Source organism: Plecotus auritus (genome assembly GCF_963455305.1).
Source record: "Plecotus auritus genome assembly, chromosome: 4".
NCBI classification, from domain to species: domain Eukaryota; kingdom Metazoa; phylum Chordata; class Mammalia; order Chiroptera; family Vespertilionidae; genus Plecotus; species Plecotus auritus.
The window spans coordinates 110060617-110076616 of record NC_137775.1 but is presented as its reverse complement, the minus strand read 5'-3'; the positions used below and the strand labels follow the sequence as shown (position 1 = coordinate 110076616).

At 51.3% G+C, this 16000-nt stretch overlaps 1 protein-coding gene across 4 annotated transcripts in view; it reads right to left on the bottom strand.

Moving 5' to 3' along the window:
* Positions 1-16000, bottom strand: part of PRKAG2 (protein kinase AMP-activated non-catalytic subunit gamma 2) — a 240043-nt gene that overhangs the window by 84289 nt on the left and 139754 nt on the right. For all 4 annotated transcript variants that reach the window (XM_080665942.1, XM_080665941.1, XM_080665945.1 and 1 more), the window contains one exon: positions 5226-5440. In XM_080665942.1, coding sequence (XP_080522068.1) covers positions 5226-5440 — 215 coding nt within the window. The remainder of the gene's footprint in view (positions 1-5225; positions 5441-16000) is intronic.

Sequence of the window (16000 nt, the reverse complement as noted above, 5' to 3'; positions counted from 1 at the left end):
CTCCCAGCTCCTCTTCACACCAAACGTCTTGATAAAGCTGTCCACATCCTCCGTCCACACTGTCATCCCACACTCACTCAGCGACTCTGCAAACTGGCCTGGGCCCCAGCTTATCAAAGTCACGATCAGCTTCTGGAACAGGGACACGCGGCCTCTTACATATTCAGTGACGGCTTTCACACCACCAGCCCAAGTGAGAGGAAAGGGTAATCATGGTGTGGTCTCCTCCCAGGAGAGGTGCTGTTGTAGATTACCCGGATCAACTCCTGTGGTCACCCCAGCGCTAGCGGACACCTGCATTTTCACCTCTGCCTCTCCCAGGTGAGGCAGGGCTGCTCCTCTATGGTGGAATCGTCTAGGAACCCCGACGTGGCCTCTGTTCTCATGGCAGATTCAACCACAAAAAGTGTTGGCTCCATTGACCAAGAGAGCAAATGACTCAGCACTGGAAATGGGACATTTTTACCCACATTTGTGTCCCTGTTATTCCAGCAATGCCAAGCACATGGCCCTGGGACCTGCAGATCTTTAGAAGCACATCCCTCATCTGTTAGGCTGTGACCTGGAAGTGATGAGGTGGGAGATGCCCCTTGACACCTCCAGGGTCCTGATTCTGCAGGCCTTCCCTCCTGCTGGGACACTCCTGGGGGTGGGATTATCTCAATTCTCACTGAGTATCCAGAGCCCAGTACAGTGCTGGGCACACGACCGGATCTTGGGAAACTGTTGAACGAATGATTTCCTGGGAGGGCATTTATCAAGTTAAAAAAAAAATCTTGAGCCCTGACTGGTGTTGCTCAGTTGTTAGAGTGTCGGCCTGTGCACTGAAGGGTCACAGGTTCGACTCCCAGTCAAGGGCACGTACCTGGGTTGCAGGTTCAATCCCCAGCCCTGGTCGGGGTGCATGTAGGAGGCAACCAATTGATGTGTCTCTTTCACATTAATTTTCTCTCTCTCTTCCTCCCTCCCTCCTTCCCTCCCTCTCCCCCTCTCTCTTCCACTCTCTCTAAAATCAATGGAGAAAAATATCCTCAGGTGAGGATTAACAAAAAATAATAAAATCTTGAGGCAGAAAGATCCAACATCCTTTCCTTGAAGCTCATCTACCCCAGGGAACAGAATAGACAAGAACCATAAAGACCCAGGCCCCTGCTCAAACGGGCCAAGCTCTGAGCCAAGGACGCCTCTCTGACTTGGGCTCTGTCTTCTTCCTGATCACTGAGTCATGCCTCCGACAGCGCAGGAACCAGGGAGGATGCCAGTTATAATACCCTGGCTTGACAGCAAGGAGAGCAGCGCCTCTGCCTGTCTCTTCACCACGCAGGCAGCACTTGTCTACGCCCGGCTGTCATGATCACCAGCCCCTGCCGCTCCCACTCCTGGACCCAATGTGAACCCCCCCAAACTATTTTTAAAATATCTAATCTGTTGTGAGCAACAGAATATAGGACTGTTACTTTGCCATTTCTGGGCAGATAGCTTTAACACCAGGCCTTATTACGTTGTAACTAGATATTTAAAATGGTGAGACAGGAATATAAAAACAAAGCCGTGCATTTACTCCTTAATGTCAAGTGATTTGAAATATTTTTAGATTTTTAAAGTGCTTCCCTATTTTTAAGAAGGCAATTATTCCAAATAACAATCTCGAAAAATTGGTTAGTGATTTCCATCCAAATAGTCATTCTGGGAAAAGTAGGAATCTTGGAGACAGATTCAGTGGAAAGTCAGGTTTAAGAAAAAAACACCAAAGTTCATGAATTCATTGAGTTACATCACCTCCCCACATACATGATGAAACAAGTGCTAGTTATTATTATTTTTAATTGATCTTAGAGAGGGGAAAGGAGGGAGGGAGAGGGAAACAGAGAGAGACAGAGAGAGAGAGAGACAGAGAGAAAGAAACATTGATCGGCTGCCTCCTGCATGCACCCCAACGGGGGATTAAGTCCGCAACCTGGGTATGTGCCCCGACTGGGAATCAAATCAGCCACCTTTTGGTGTATGGGACAACACTCCGACCAACTGAGCCACACCAGCCAACGCAAGTGTTATGTTATTTTTTTGATACATAACAAATCACTCCATACTCAGTGGCTTAAGATAACAATAATTTATAATCTGTTATGGGCTAAATTGTGTCCTCCCCCCAAATTTATATGTTGAAGCTGCAACCCCCAATGTGACTATATTTGGAGACAGGGCCTCTGAAGACGTTACTAAGGTTAAATAAGGTCATGAGGGTGGGGCCCTCAGCCAATAAGACTGGTGTCCTTATGGGAGGAAGAAGAGACACCAGGGATGTGTGTCAGGGAGGAAAGACGGTGAGGATACAGCGACGAGAGGCCGCAGCCCAGGAGAGAGGCCGCAGGAGAAACCAACCCCACCAGCACCTTAGTCTTGGACTGCCAGCCTCCAGGACCAGGAGCAGTAAACAACCAGCCTGTGGTATTCTGTATGGCAGCTCTAGCGGGCTCATAAGCGCCGTCTGTGGTTTCTATGGGTAAGGAATTCGTGGGCGGTCCAGCCAACTGGTGCGGCGCTCTGACCAGGTCTCTCAGTCAGTGTCAGGGCTCTGCTGCGTTTGAGGGCCCCAGCACACCCTCCACAGGCTCAAAGCACAATGAAACACACTCCTCTTGCTTCTGGGATGCTGTGTTTGCCTGCTCTCTGCCTGCTTTCCTGGCAACTCAGAATCCTTGTCCTTTGTTTATCCCTTGAATGTACATGTTTTCCTGGCTTTCTTCTCCCCTGCCACACATTCCTCTGTATTATTTCATCTACTATGACGGCATAAACGACCACTGCTCTGATGATGTTCAAATGTTAATAATTAGCTCCAGCCCTGTCTGGTGTGGCTCAGTGGATAGAGCGTCGGCCTGTGGACTGAAGGGTCCCAGGTTTGGTTCCAGTCAGGGGCATATGCCTGGGTTGCAGGCTTGATCCCCAGTGGGGAGCGTGCAGGAGGCAGCCAATCAATGATTCTCTCTCGTCATTGATGTTTGTATCTCTCTCTCCCTTCCTCTCTGAAATCAATAAAAATATATTTAAAAAAAAAATTAGCTCCAGATGCACACAGCCAATCGCTCTTTGAACACCTCCTCTTGAGTGTCCCAGACACCTTATTGTACCGCCACCACCTACACACACACACATACACACAAACATATGTACAGACAAGCACATCACATATGCACACAGCCCACTCCTCTTCCTGTTCTGTTCCCTACGCCAGAAAATGCAAGACATCCATCCAGTTTCCCAAGGTAAGACCTTAGGGATCCTCCTTTGATTCAGCTCTTTCCTCTGCAACTAACCAATCACCACCTTCCAAATTCCTTTCAATCCAGCCTCTTAAACAGCTCTTTCCTTCCAACTCTAGTCCACTTCTTCCCACCTTCAGCCGCCACTAGACCTGCCTCATTTCCCACTGCATCTCACCTGAGCTCCTGTGCCACACAAATCCAATCTAATTCCACACCTAACCCCGGAGGGATCACCCTAAAATGCAAGGCTGATGACTGCTCCCTGCTGCTGAAGGAACAGTCACATCCTGCTGCTGCGGTTGGCTCCCCCACTCATGGACTCTGGGCCAGGGCTCTCCTCCCATAACAACTACACAAGTTCTGTCAGTTCTACTGTACCTACTTACCTGTCTGAACCTCCCAAATGGACAAAAGCTCCTTTTGGCCAATGAGTTATTAGCTATCTCTCGGATCCCTCCAATGTACCATGTGTTGTTAATCAAGTGAACAGAACAGACTCTGTCCCTGCCTTGTGAGGTAACTCACCTTGTCACCCATCGCCTTCTCTTAGCACTGTTTCCAGCACATCCCAGGTGCTTAATAAGAATTTGCTGAGAAATTTGCTGCAGGGACGACTAGACTATTTGCTTCACTACTTACCCACCAATTTACTTCTGCATTTAACTAACTTCTCCCCAGCCTCATTCGGCCCCAGTAAAGATGCAGCTCTAGAAGGCGGGAACAATAGCTCACCTTTTCCCTCAGCACTTAAAACACACAATTCCCTACAGAGCATAGAGCTAATAAAACAGCCACAGAGGGACAAGGAGAGTCACAGGATGTCCTCTGCACGACAGCACATCTCCTTTCTCCCACAGATAACTGTTCTGGACGGGTCGTGCCTCTCCACCCCGCCTCCCCCTACCCCCCCGAAGCCATGTTGAAGTCCTAACCTCCAATACCTGTGACTATGACTGTATTTGGAAGTCAGGTCTTTGAGATGTCATCAAGTTAAGATGAGGTCATACTGGGTCAGGCTGGGCCCTGGTCCAATATGACTGGTGTTCTTATAAGAAGAGGAAAATCTGGACACAGACAGACAAGGAGGGAAGAAGCCATGTGGGAGAGAGGCAGAGGGTGGAATGATGCTGCTGCCAAGCAAGAAAAGCCTGGGGCCACAGGAGCTGGAGAGACTGTGAGCCCCAGGGACCTCGGAGGGCTCGGTCCCACCAACACCTCGATGCCAGACCTGCAGCGTCCAGAGCCAAGCAGGCTTTCTGTTGCTTCCTATTGCTATCAGGCCCCCAGCTTGTGCCACTAGGTCCCACCAGCCCCAGGAAAGGAAAACTACCAAATCAGAGTTGTGTCTGCACAGACCGATCTTAGTGGTAGGTCTTACATCCTTGCTGAGCACAGACCTAATACAGAGCATCTGCGTAGATGCATACGGAACGTGGACCAGGCAGGCGAGAGGAATGGAGTCCCTGCGCCCACATGCAGGGCGCGTGTGGGGCAGCAGGGGCTCCTCCGTGAAGACTCGCCGACCTCCTCGGAAGGAGCAGGGACAGCTGCTCCCCTCCACCAGGCAGGCTCCCCACTCAGCATGCTGCCCCACTCCAACAATGGCACACTTTACATCAGAAAACTCTAGAAGCAAATTCCCATTTTAAAAAAGCTGTGTGTTTGTTTGCTTTTTGCTTTGCCTATAACTTGTCACGTTAGTCTCCCACTCAAGCTAAATGCAAACAAAACTTTTTTTTTTTTTTAAAGAAGCGGAGGGACAAAGAGCTGTTTCTGGGTATGTTCCAGGTGTTACCACTTGTCACGGGCCTTCCACCCGCCCACTGGGCCCTCCCACTTTTTCTCGCAGCCTGTGATTCCTGATAAATACCCCACTGCTGTCAGGAGCCGCAGCCCCAGCTTCAGGGGAGCACCCTCAGACTGGGCCCTGCCTCCCAGGCAGGTCGGGCCCTGACTTACGGTTCTGGAGGGAGCGTAGTGAGCAGGGGACGCTGCCAGAGGCCGGGCTGGGCTGTGGGAGGCCAGGCAGAACCGCTGGCCCGTGTGTGCAGGGGAGGACGAGGCATAGATGCGGTTTTCCAGTCGCTCAGGCTCCTGCTTATAGGACTCGAGGGGGAAGGAGTGCTGCTTGGCCACTTGGGTGGGCGTCGATGGCGAGGAGGAGAGGCCAGAAGCTGGGGAGGAAACCACACGGAGCTGTTAGAGGTTTTGGGGGGTGGGGGTGAGGGTGGAACAAAGCGAGCTCCTCCACTTCCAAGAGCCCATATATCAAGAAGCAAGAATGAGAAGATTAAACTGAATTCTGGGACCAGTCTCTACAAACCACTGGCTCATCCCTTAAGAAATCCCTCGTCATCCAGCTTGAGCCGTGGCGGGCCCCCTTGCCTGAGGGTGCTTGGCCGGGTCAGAAGTTGCCTTGGTGAAAGTTTTCTCACAGACACACATCAGATGCTGTTTTCTCCCATTTAGTCAAATACCGCTGGAGCCCTGTCCTCCCTGCAGAGCAGGTGCCCAGGCACACAGTGAGGAACCAAGCGGCCTGAGGTAAGATGTGGGAAGTCACAAGGTATTCGACAGGGACAAAGGTCGATGCCAACATACACTAAGGACCAGACGGGACAAGCTGGTCTGTCAAAATGTACAGCATGAATGTGCCCCTTGTTGTGGAGCAGACGCGAGTGAACTCCCACTGGAGTCCAGAGCAAATTAAAATTTAGGGAGCCTTTATTAGCTGGCCGGCTGGCTGGCGACTGCTCTGCCCTTCTCCACACAGGGAGTCCAGAGAGCAGCCCCGACCCTTTGTGCAAGACCACTTTTAAGCACATTTACCACATCATGGTTTTGCAGAGCAAGCAACCCAAGACAAAACAGTTTTTCCCAAGCAACGTCAGAGTCATATCATTGACGACCATGTTATTCACAGGGTCATCCTGTTCTTCAGAAAGCTGACAGTGTTCTATGAAAGAAGGCCTACGTGCTGGGAAGGGGCCATGAGACTGTATCTCAAGGCCTGGCCTGGTGTCAGCACTGACAACTCTATCTGGGGCATAGTCCACGGCCTCTCTGGAATGGTAGTAGTAAGCATGCTCAAAAATTTCCACTCTCTAACACCCCTGAGTTCGCAGGTGAGAATTCACAACGAGGGTGCTGGAGGGGACTTCAGGGAGGAGGCAGGACGGGGAAAGGGCCTTGCAGAGTGACGGGTTAGGGACAGGAGCCAGGAGGAAGCAGGCGGGGAGATAGGGGCTGTGAACGTGCCTGGAGTAAGAGGTTGTCCACTCGAATGGGGCCTGTGCAACCCCAGGGGGCTCAGGCAGGGGGTCATCATGATATGGAGCTGACTCTGCCGTAAGATCAGTGTTCTGGGTTGAACTGTGTCCCCTAAAGAGATAGGCTGACGCCCTAACTCCCAGTCCCTGCGAATGTGACCTTACTTGGAAATAGCGTCTTTGCAGATGTCATCAAGGTAAGATGAGATCAGACTGGAGGAGGGTGGGTCCTTAGGCCAAGGTGACTACTGTCCTTGTAAGAAGAGAGGACCCAGAGTCCCACAGCCAGAGGAGAAGGCGGCGGGGTGACAGAGGCAGACCCTGGAGGGATCCACAAGCCAAGGAATGACAAGCCGCCAGAAGCCGGGAGAGGCCAGGAAGGATTCGACTCAGAGTCTTTGAGGAGGGCGCCCTGCCGGCCCTGGGTCTCAGAGTCCAGCCTCCAGAACTGGGAGAGTCCACGCCTGCTGCGTTAAGTCCAGGACACGAACACGCAAGAATGCTTCCTGATACTGACTTGTTTTCAAGAGAAACCATTGGGATTTGGGTCTGGTCTCTCACATCTCCTAGGTAACTGAATGAAAATTTTATTTTAAATGTGTTATTCAAACTATTTAAATCATGTGAGTAAAAGCAAAGATGCCCCGGACACGGCCAAGGCTACCCACTGCTGCTTCTGACCTAGAACTGGTCAGGACTGGTCAGCCATGAAGCCACAGCCGAGTCTCCTTCGCTGTGCTACTCCAGACTCCCGTCCCCAGTCCCTGTGTGCAGTGTCCCCTCTTGTGCTCCTGTCCTCACTTCCCACAGGGCCTCCACTCGGGCGTTGCTTCATCCAGTCTCCTGACCTCGGCCTGTGAGCCTCCCTCTCTGGAAGTCCCCCCAGTAGCTCCACCTGCGGGGGGTTAGCCATCACTGGAGGCGTCCAACTCTGACACCAAATGTGCAGGATGTGTGCTCCTGTCCCCAGGCCCTGCCCTGGGCTGGGTAAAGGCTGGCAGCCCAGGGCAAAGACAGGAGGGAGGGGGAGAAGGAAGGCTCAGGCTTAGTTCCAGTCTCCTCTCCCTCTGGTGCCCAGAGAGTGTGGGGCTGCATTTCCAGGGTGGCCGTTTTGGAAGTAACCAGTGAAAGGGGGAGTGCCTTTCCCAGGAGCCCCATACCGCGAGGTCACACCCGGGGGAGCCTCCACCCCAAGCCCAGGATGGCCATTGGGCGCGCGGGACACTGGATGCTCCACACACGAGTCTGCAGGTCTCTGAACTTCTGACATGAAAGGCCTCCCATGCAAAACCACGAATGCTTTGGAAACAGAAGTTTGCCCCCAAAGGTCTTGAGAAGCAAGGGCTGCCTTGAGGTGAGGCTGGAGGCGGGAGCGGGGAGAGTGAGGACCAAGAGCAGGAAGAAGCTGATGGCTTGGCAGCTCCTCAGGGGAGACCAGCGACTAGCAGGCAGGACAACACGGGAGGCACCTGGCCTGGGCCCAGCTCTCCTCTGGCCAGGCCCCGGTGTCGTGGCACCAACACTCCCCAGAGACGCCCAGAGAAGGGCGAGGAATGCAGATGCCAGCCCCGACTCAGAGCGTGGCTGGGCTGCCACAGCGGTGTCTGGGGACCAGAAGGCACTGCTGTGCTGGTGTCTGTGGGGCCTGCGTACCTCCCTGGCCTCAGGTTCCCGGAGGGGGGAGGTGTGGTGGGGGTGGCGTGTCCATCAGTGATTCTTCCAGTGGGCGAGTCCTCACAGGGGCACCAGCCCGGCTGCTGTCGACGGGCTAGTTCCCAGCGCCACATCCAGCAGAAAATGTTATGGTTCACGCTCCTAACTCTTGCTCTGGCCACTGGACACAGGCTTTCCTGGGGGCCTGCTCAGCATTCTGGAGGGGGGGCAGGGCTGGAGACCCCACGGAGGGGCAAAACAGAGCAGGCTGGGATGCTGGCAGTTTAGGGGTAACTACAACCTAACAGCCTGCAGGAGCCCCGAGGGCAGAGCCCTCTGGGGGCCTTGGTTCTTCATGTTCAGGGGGGCCTGGCCCAGTGATCTCTGGCACCCCTTGGTGATGGCGAAAAGCACCCAGATCTGTCCTAACTTAAAGCACAATCCAAATCAGCCCTCCACCAGGCCAGTGACCTAACTTTCTGGCTCAAACCACCCATGAAGGAATGACCCGGGCTCAGAGGAAATCGGCACCTCTGCAGAGGCATGTTGGCAAGATGCACGCCATTACTCGCGATTCCGCTTCTGTGACCGTCTGCAGATAGAGCTGTGGGATGCCAAATGGCGCGTGGGGCCATTCGTGAGCATGGCGCTTCGGAGAGCACACAGAGACAGGGATGCCTGTCCACAGGGAGAGTTAAACCAAGTCTGGCTCATCCACACCGACAGCCGCGAGTTTGGACCGGGCGTACAAGCCCCTCAGTCTTTTCATCTCTGCGACGGAGTGGGGAATGAAAAATGAAAACTGTACAGCCATCTGTATAGAATGATACCATTTCTAATTTCTAAAAAGGGAAGTGCACACACGCGCACACACACACACACACACACTGCCTGTCTGCATGCGCCCAGAGTGTCTCTGGAAGGATCTGGAAATGCTGTCACCAGACACAGGGCAGCCGGCAGGAGAGACTTCTGTCGCATGCCCTTTTCTACTTTTCAACTTCTATGTTATTTGTTCAGAAAATTACTTGTTTCAGGCCACTGTTCTGCTTCTGAGCAAGAGGCTGGCTGATGCGGGAGGTAAGCAGGAGCCTGCTGCCCCTGCGAGGCCCCAGCTGCCCCTGCTCCGCGCAGGTCTCTCTCCAGATGAGATGAAGAAGGGCTCAGAAGGCAGGGTCTGGGCTCCCTGGCTCCCTGTCTGCCGAGCGCGTGCTCCCACGACAGGCTCCCTCCTGCTCCATGACAGGCCTCCCCCTCACAGCATCCTGCAGGGACCATTCATAGCGGGCAGAATGTCAACATCTCAAGTGCAAACAGTTAAAGAGACCTGGGCTCAGCGGCTTGCCTGCCCCACCCCCAAGAGGCTCCTCCTCTGGCTCCCCTCATGAGCAGCCATCTCCAGGCAGTGCTGCGGGATCCTGAGGACCACAGAGAAGCTGGACACTAAGAGTGCAGCCCTGACAGAACCTCGCTGGACGCCAGCTGCGGAGAAGATAAAGCGGGTTTTCCTCGGGGGTGGGAACAAGCTGTTCCAGGTGGAACAGAAGTATTCCTCGCTGCCCTCAGAACTTCTCTCACTGAAACCTTTCCAATCTCAAAAGATGCTTCCCTGACGCCCCCTGGCCTTCCTGCCTCCTCTCTGCTCCCTTCCCAGAGCAGGTGACCTTTGTGACAGCAGGGGAAGGGGGATTGTGAGGGAGAGGACAAGTAAAATGACGTGTGAATCAGGAGTGTGGTGTTTAGGGTACAGGGGAAGAACCTTCCGGAACCAAAACTACGCCCCCTCATCACCGCTACCTGAAACAGCCTCAGAGGGGTAGCGTCTGGCAATAACAGTCTTTTTGCGGAATGCCTTGCTGTTTGACAAGTGCTCTCACACACGCTGTTCCATGTGCTCCTCGAAGCCACGCTGCAGGGGAGGGGTGGCAGGTTTACACCCACTTTTCAGATGAGGAAACAGGTGGCTGGAGAGGTTACTTATCCCGGTCACTTAGGGGGTAAATGGCAGAGGTCACACCTGAACTCGAGTGTCCTGACTCCAAATGCTAAATCCTTTAGTCAGGATTAAACATGGATATCGCCAAGAGAAAGCACACAGACTTCACACCACCCTTGGGTGTATGATGGGTGCAGGGAGGAGAGGGTGGGCTTCCCACCCTGGGTGGCCTGGGCTGGCAGGAATGGGCTTCCCCCGGGGGTGCTTCTCTCCAGCATCAGCCAGGAAGGTAGACATGGCCAACTGACAGGAGACTTCACCCATACTCAGGCTATCTACCAGTGTGTGTGTGTGTGTGTGTGTGTGTAGCTGTCTTATAAAAGGGCTGTGGGGCTGGAAAAAATGATATAGCTAAATTCTTTTTAAAATATTGGTTTAATAATTCACAAATAAAGAGGAAAATAGGGAACTGCAGACACAATCCCCCATTACTTTTTTTTTTTTTAAATATATTTTATTGATATTTTACAGAGAGGAAGGGAGAGGGATAGAGAGCTAGAAACATCGATGAGAGAGAAACATCGATCAGCTGCCTCTTGCACATCTCCTACTGGGGATGTGCCCGCAACCAAGGTACATGCCCTTGACCGGAATCGAACCCGGGACCTTTCAGTCCACAGGCCGACGCTCTATCCACTGAGCCAAACCGGTTTCGGCTCCCCCATTACTTTTTAAAAAAATCCTTACTGGAGGATATTTATTTCTTTATTTTATTTTATTTTATTTTATTTTATTTTATTTTATTTTATTTTATTATTATTACTAGTGACCCGGTGCACGAAATTCATGCACATTAAAAGGGGATTAATTAGAGGAAATAATTTAATATTGCTATTTGCCCTTTCTCTATAATAGAAGTGTCAGAGATAAAAGAAAATTAGTAAAATGTATATGAAAACCTTCCTCCTGTCAGAGTCTGGCACTCACCATGGGACCCAGAGTCAAGTCCCCGCCCACCGACATGCACCTCAAAATTGCGTGAGACCCAGACCCGGCCAGCCCACCCCCATTGGGCTAGATCCAGACCTGGCCAGTCCCAGGCAGGAGGCATAGCCTCAGGTCCCCTGGCCCAGTGCCAGGACAGGGGGCATGGCCTGAGGTCCCCCAGCCCACACCGGGGCGGGGGGCGTGCCTTGAGGTCCTCCGTCAAGCCCCGCTAGGCGGGGGTATGGCCTGAGTTCCCCCGACCCAGCACTGGGGGTGCACCTTGAGGTCCCCATCAAGCCCCACTGGGTGGGGGACACGGCCTGAGGTCCCCTGTCAAGCCCAGCGAGGCAGGGGGGCACAGCCTCTGGTACCCTGGCCCGGTGCTGGGGCGGGGGGTGCGGCCTGAGGTCCCCTAGCCCAGCACCAGGATGGGAAGTGCACCTTGAGGTCCCCTGTCAAGCCCTGCTGGGTGGAGGGCATGGCCTGAGGTCCCCTGTCAAGCCCTGCCAGGCGGGGGGTGCAGTCTGAGGTCCCCTGGCCTGGTGCTGGGGTGGGGGGGCACAGCCTGAGGTCCCCTGTCAAGCCCCACCAGGACGGAGGGCGGGGCCTGAGGTCCCTGCTGATTGCTTGTTAAGGCTCCTTAAGGGAACTTGGCCTCAGCTGTGTGTGCAGCCATCTTTGTGATGGAGTGATGGTCAATTAGCATATTCCCTCTTTATTAGATAGGATTTTTTAAATCCTCACCCAAGGATATTTTTCCATTGATTTTTAGAGAGAGTGGAAGAGAGAGAGGGAAAGGCAGAGAAACATTGATGTGAGAGAAACACACCAATTGTTTGCCTCCTGCATGAGCCCTGACAAGGGCCCAGGCAAGGGAGGAACCTGCAAACAAGGTACGTATCCTTGACTGGAATTGAACCTGGGACCCTTCGGTCTGCAGGCCGACACTCTATTCACTAAGCCAAACCGGCTAGGACTGTTTTTATTTATCTTAGAGAAAGAGAAAGGGAGAGAGAAAGATCAATGATCGGTTGTTTCCCATATGCACCTGGACCGGGGATCGAACCCACAACCTAGGTATGTGCCCTGACTGGGAACTGAACCCACAATCTTTTGGTGAATAGAACAACACTCCAACCAATTGAGCCACCCAGCCAGAGCCCCCATTACTTTTAAGTAGAGCAATTTATTTCTACCTTTGTCTGATCAGCAAGCACAGGCGTTGAGTGGGGAGCATATTATGATGAATCAGAGTCCCACATTATGATCTCGTTGGGGAAAATGGAACAAAAACAAAGTCCAAACCCAAGTCCACAGTAAGCATTGAGAGTCAAGTGCAGGTAGCCCAGGCAGGAGGCGCTCAGAGAAGAGCGGAGCCTTACCCTCAGTCTTTAATTGCTACCTGACTTCAAATTATCCTTGTTTAATCCTGGCTAAAGGATTCAGCTTGTGGAGTCAGGACATTCGCGTTCAGGCTGGCGGGTGGGAAAGCTCCCAGAGACACGGGGAGGCCTGCGTCTCCTCTCCAGGCAAAGGAAGCAGATTCCCCATTGTGTTCTCCTGAGAAGGCTTTCCCTCCCTCTTCTGGTTCTTAAAGACTTTGTTCAGGACGGCTGTCGCCTCTGAGAGGGACAATGCCTTTGATTCTTCATGGGCAGCAGCCAGGGCAAGTGAATGGGCTCAGTGAGGGAACAGAACCAGCTCCTGGCAGCCACACAAGACATAGGCAAGTGGCCCCAGACACCAGGGAGCCAGGAGCCAGTGATTTCACAGGGCCAGGCTGTACTGGCATGAGCTGCGTCTGGAGAGAAGGGGGAGGGTGCAGCAGGGAGAAGAGGGAGCGGCTGGAGGAATGTGAGCAGTGGCCTGAGGTTTCACCAACCCCTGGCCTTGGTGACATAAACCAGGTAGACCAGATGGCCCTGTGGTGTGCACATACACACATTCCTCCTCTCCCTACACCCAGTTGGGCAGTGCCAGCCTTGTTCATGCACATGGTCTAAAACAACAAGAAAGAAGGAAAAGTTCATTTTGTTTCTGATTTCAAAATGCCCTTGCAAACCATTGTTCCAAGAGGCACAGGTTGAGAAAAGCACCTTTTCAGTTGACAGTATGAGGGGTTTGCTTATATGCAGTTTTAAAAACAACTGCTGGTCAAGGACACAAGGGGGCTTGTGCTGTTTCTAACTTTGGAGGAATGGTGACAAGGGTCAGAGGGGATGGTGGCACAGGCAGGGTGGGTCAAACAAAAGCGCACAGCCAAGGAGGGGCAGAGGCCCTGCTGCCAAGGAGCTACGTGGCAAAGAGAGACCTATAGTTAAAATGACCATATTACCCAAAGCAATATACAGATTTAATGCAATCCCCATCAAAATCACAATGTCATTTTTTAAAGAAATAGAATGAGAAATCATCAGATTTGTATGGAACCACAGAAGACCCCAAATACCCAAAGCAATGCTGAGAAAAAAGAGCAAAGCTGGAGGTATCACACTGACTTCAAATTATACTACAGAGCTACGGTAATCAAAACAGCATGGTATTGGCAGAGAAACAGACACACAGATCCATGGAACAGAATAGAGAGTCCAGCTATAAAACCACATGTATATGGACAGATAATTTTCGACAAAGGAGCCAGAAACACACAATGGAGTAAAGACAGTCTCTTCAATAAATGGTGCTGGGAAAACTGGAAAGCCACATGCAAACGAATGAAACTGGATTACAGTTTGCCCCCATGTACAAAAATTAACTCAAAATGGATCAAAGACTTAAATATAAGATCCAAAACAGTAAGTTACATAGAAGAAAATATATGTACCAAACTTATGGACCTTGGTCATAGAGAACGTTTTATGAACTTGACCCCAAAGGCAAGGGACGTAAAGACAAAAATAAATGAATGGGACTACATCAAACTGAAAAGCTCTGCACAGCAAAAGAAACTGACAACAAAACAAACAGGCAGCTGACCAAATGGGAGATGATATTTGCAAACAGTAGCTCCAACAAAGGTTTAATTTCCAAAACATATAAAGAACTCATAAAACGCAACACCAAACAAACAAACAGCACAATCAAAAAGTGGGCAGAGGACCTGAAAATACACCTCTCCCAAGAAGACATACGAACAGCCAATAGATACATGAAAAGATGTTTAACCTCACTGGCAATCAGGGAAATGCAAATCAAAACTACAATGAGCTACCACCTCATACCAGTTATAGGGGCCATTATCAACAAGATAAGCAATAACAAATGTTGGAGAGGGTGTGGAGAAAAGGGAACCCTCATCCAGTGCTCGTGGGAATGTAGACTGGTACAGCCACTATGGAAAGCAGTCTGGCGATTCCTCAAACAATTGAGAATAGAGCTACCATATGCAGCAATTCCTCTCCTGGGCATACACTCTACAACCTCAAAGTCATGTATTTGCAAAGATATATGCACCCCTATGGTCATTGCCGCATTATTCACGGTGGCCAAGACATGGAAACAACAAAACATCCCCTGATAGAGGACTGGGTAAAGAAGATGTGGTACATAAACACGATGGAATACTACTCAGCGATAAGAAGGAATGAAATAGCACCACTTGTAACAGCATGGATAGACCTTGAGAATATTATGCTAAGTGAAATAAGTCAGTCAGAAAAAGCTAAGAACCATATGATTTCACTCACATGTGGGATATAAAACTGAAACGTGTGAATGCAAACAGCAATGTGTTGGTTGCCAGAGGGAAGGGGATGTGGGGAGAAGGGGTCCTAATATAAGGAGACAGGAGAAGAATTGACTTTGGGTGGTGGACACATGGTGCAATATACAGACCTTGCAACATAGAAACCCACACCTGAAACCTATATGTTCATGTTGACCAAAGTCATCCCAATTATATATCTATATATATAAAAGTTTAATATGCAAATTGTCCCCTTGGGAATTCGACCTGGAGACCGGAAGTTCAATCGCTCTCTATGACATGTACTGACCATCAGGGCGCGGAATGAAGGAAGGCCCTGGCCAGCAGCCACAAGGCTCTGATCGGCCCTGATCGCTGGCCAGGCCTAGGGACCCTACCCATGCACGAATTTAGTGCACTGGGACTCTAGTATGTATATATAAAGAAGGGAAAGAAAACCCCGGGCAATCCCAGAAACACGATAGAACTGCCCACTACACACTATTTTGCTGAGGATGCCTTTTCTCAAGGAGTAATTTGCTGTTTCAGTCTGTAACCTTCTGTCCCAGCTTTCCCTGTGCCTGGCTAGCCGCTGCTCCTCCCTGCGTGAGGCCTGGTCCGTGGACACAAGGGTTCACAAAGTCGCCACAAGTCCCTGCTGCCTGGAGATTTTGTTTCCAAAAGATTGCCCATCTCTGGAAAGATATTGTCCTGCTGCACCCCCCGCCCCGCACCCAACGAAGGCCCCCTCACTCTCAGGGGTGGAGTCTTTTGTCGCCTGACTCAGGGCTGGTCTAGATGTGTTACAATCCATCAGCATTGGCAACGGCCGTACCAGAGCTTACTCTCAATTCATGTATTGAATGGAGTAAGGTTTCTGGGTTACAAGTTCTGCTTATGAACTCTTTTGAACAATCTGCTCTACAAGCTTTCAGGATTCAAACTATTCAAACTATGCTGGGGAATGTGGGAGTCACCTTGGGAGTCACAGCATTATGGAAATGTGTGGGTGAAAAAGGCTATAAAAGCAAACAAACCAAACTTCTCTTAGGACATTTCCTAAGGCCTTCGTCTTCTGGAAGGAATCCAGGAAAAACACCGTTTTTATGGGCTTTCTGTGTCCAGCCATTCATGGTTGGCTCTGGCATGCAGACAGGTCTACGCAAGGACGCAAACAGACCTCGGCAGGGCTCACTTTTCATCA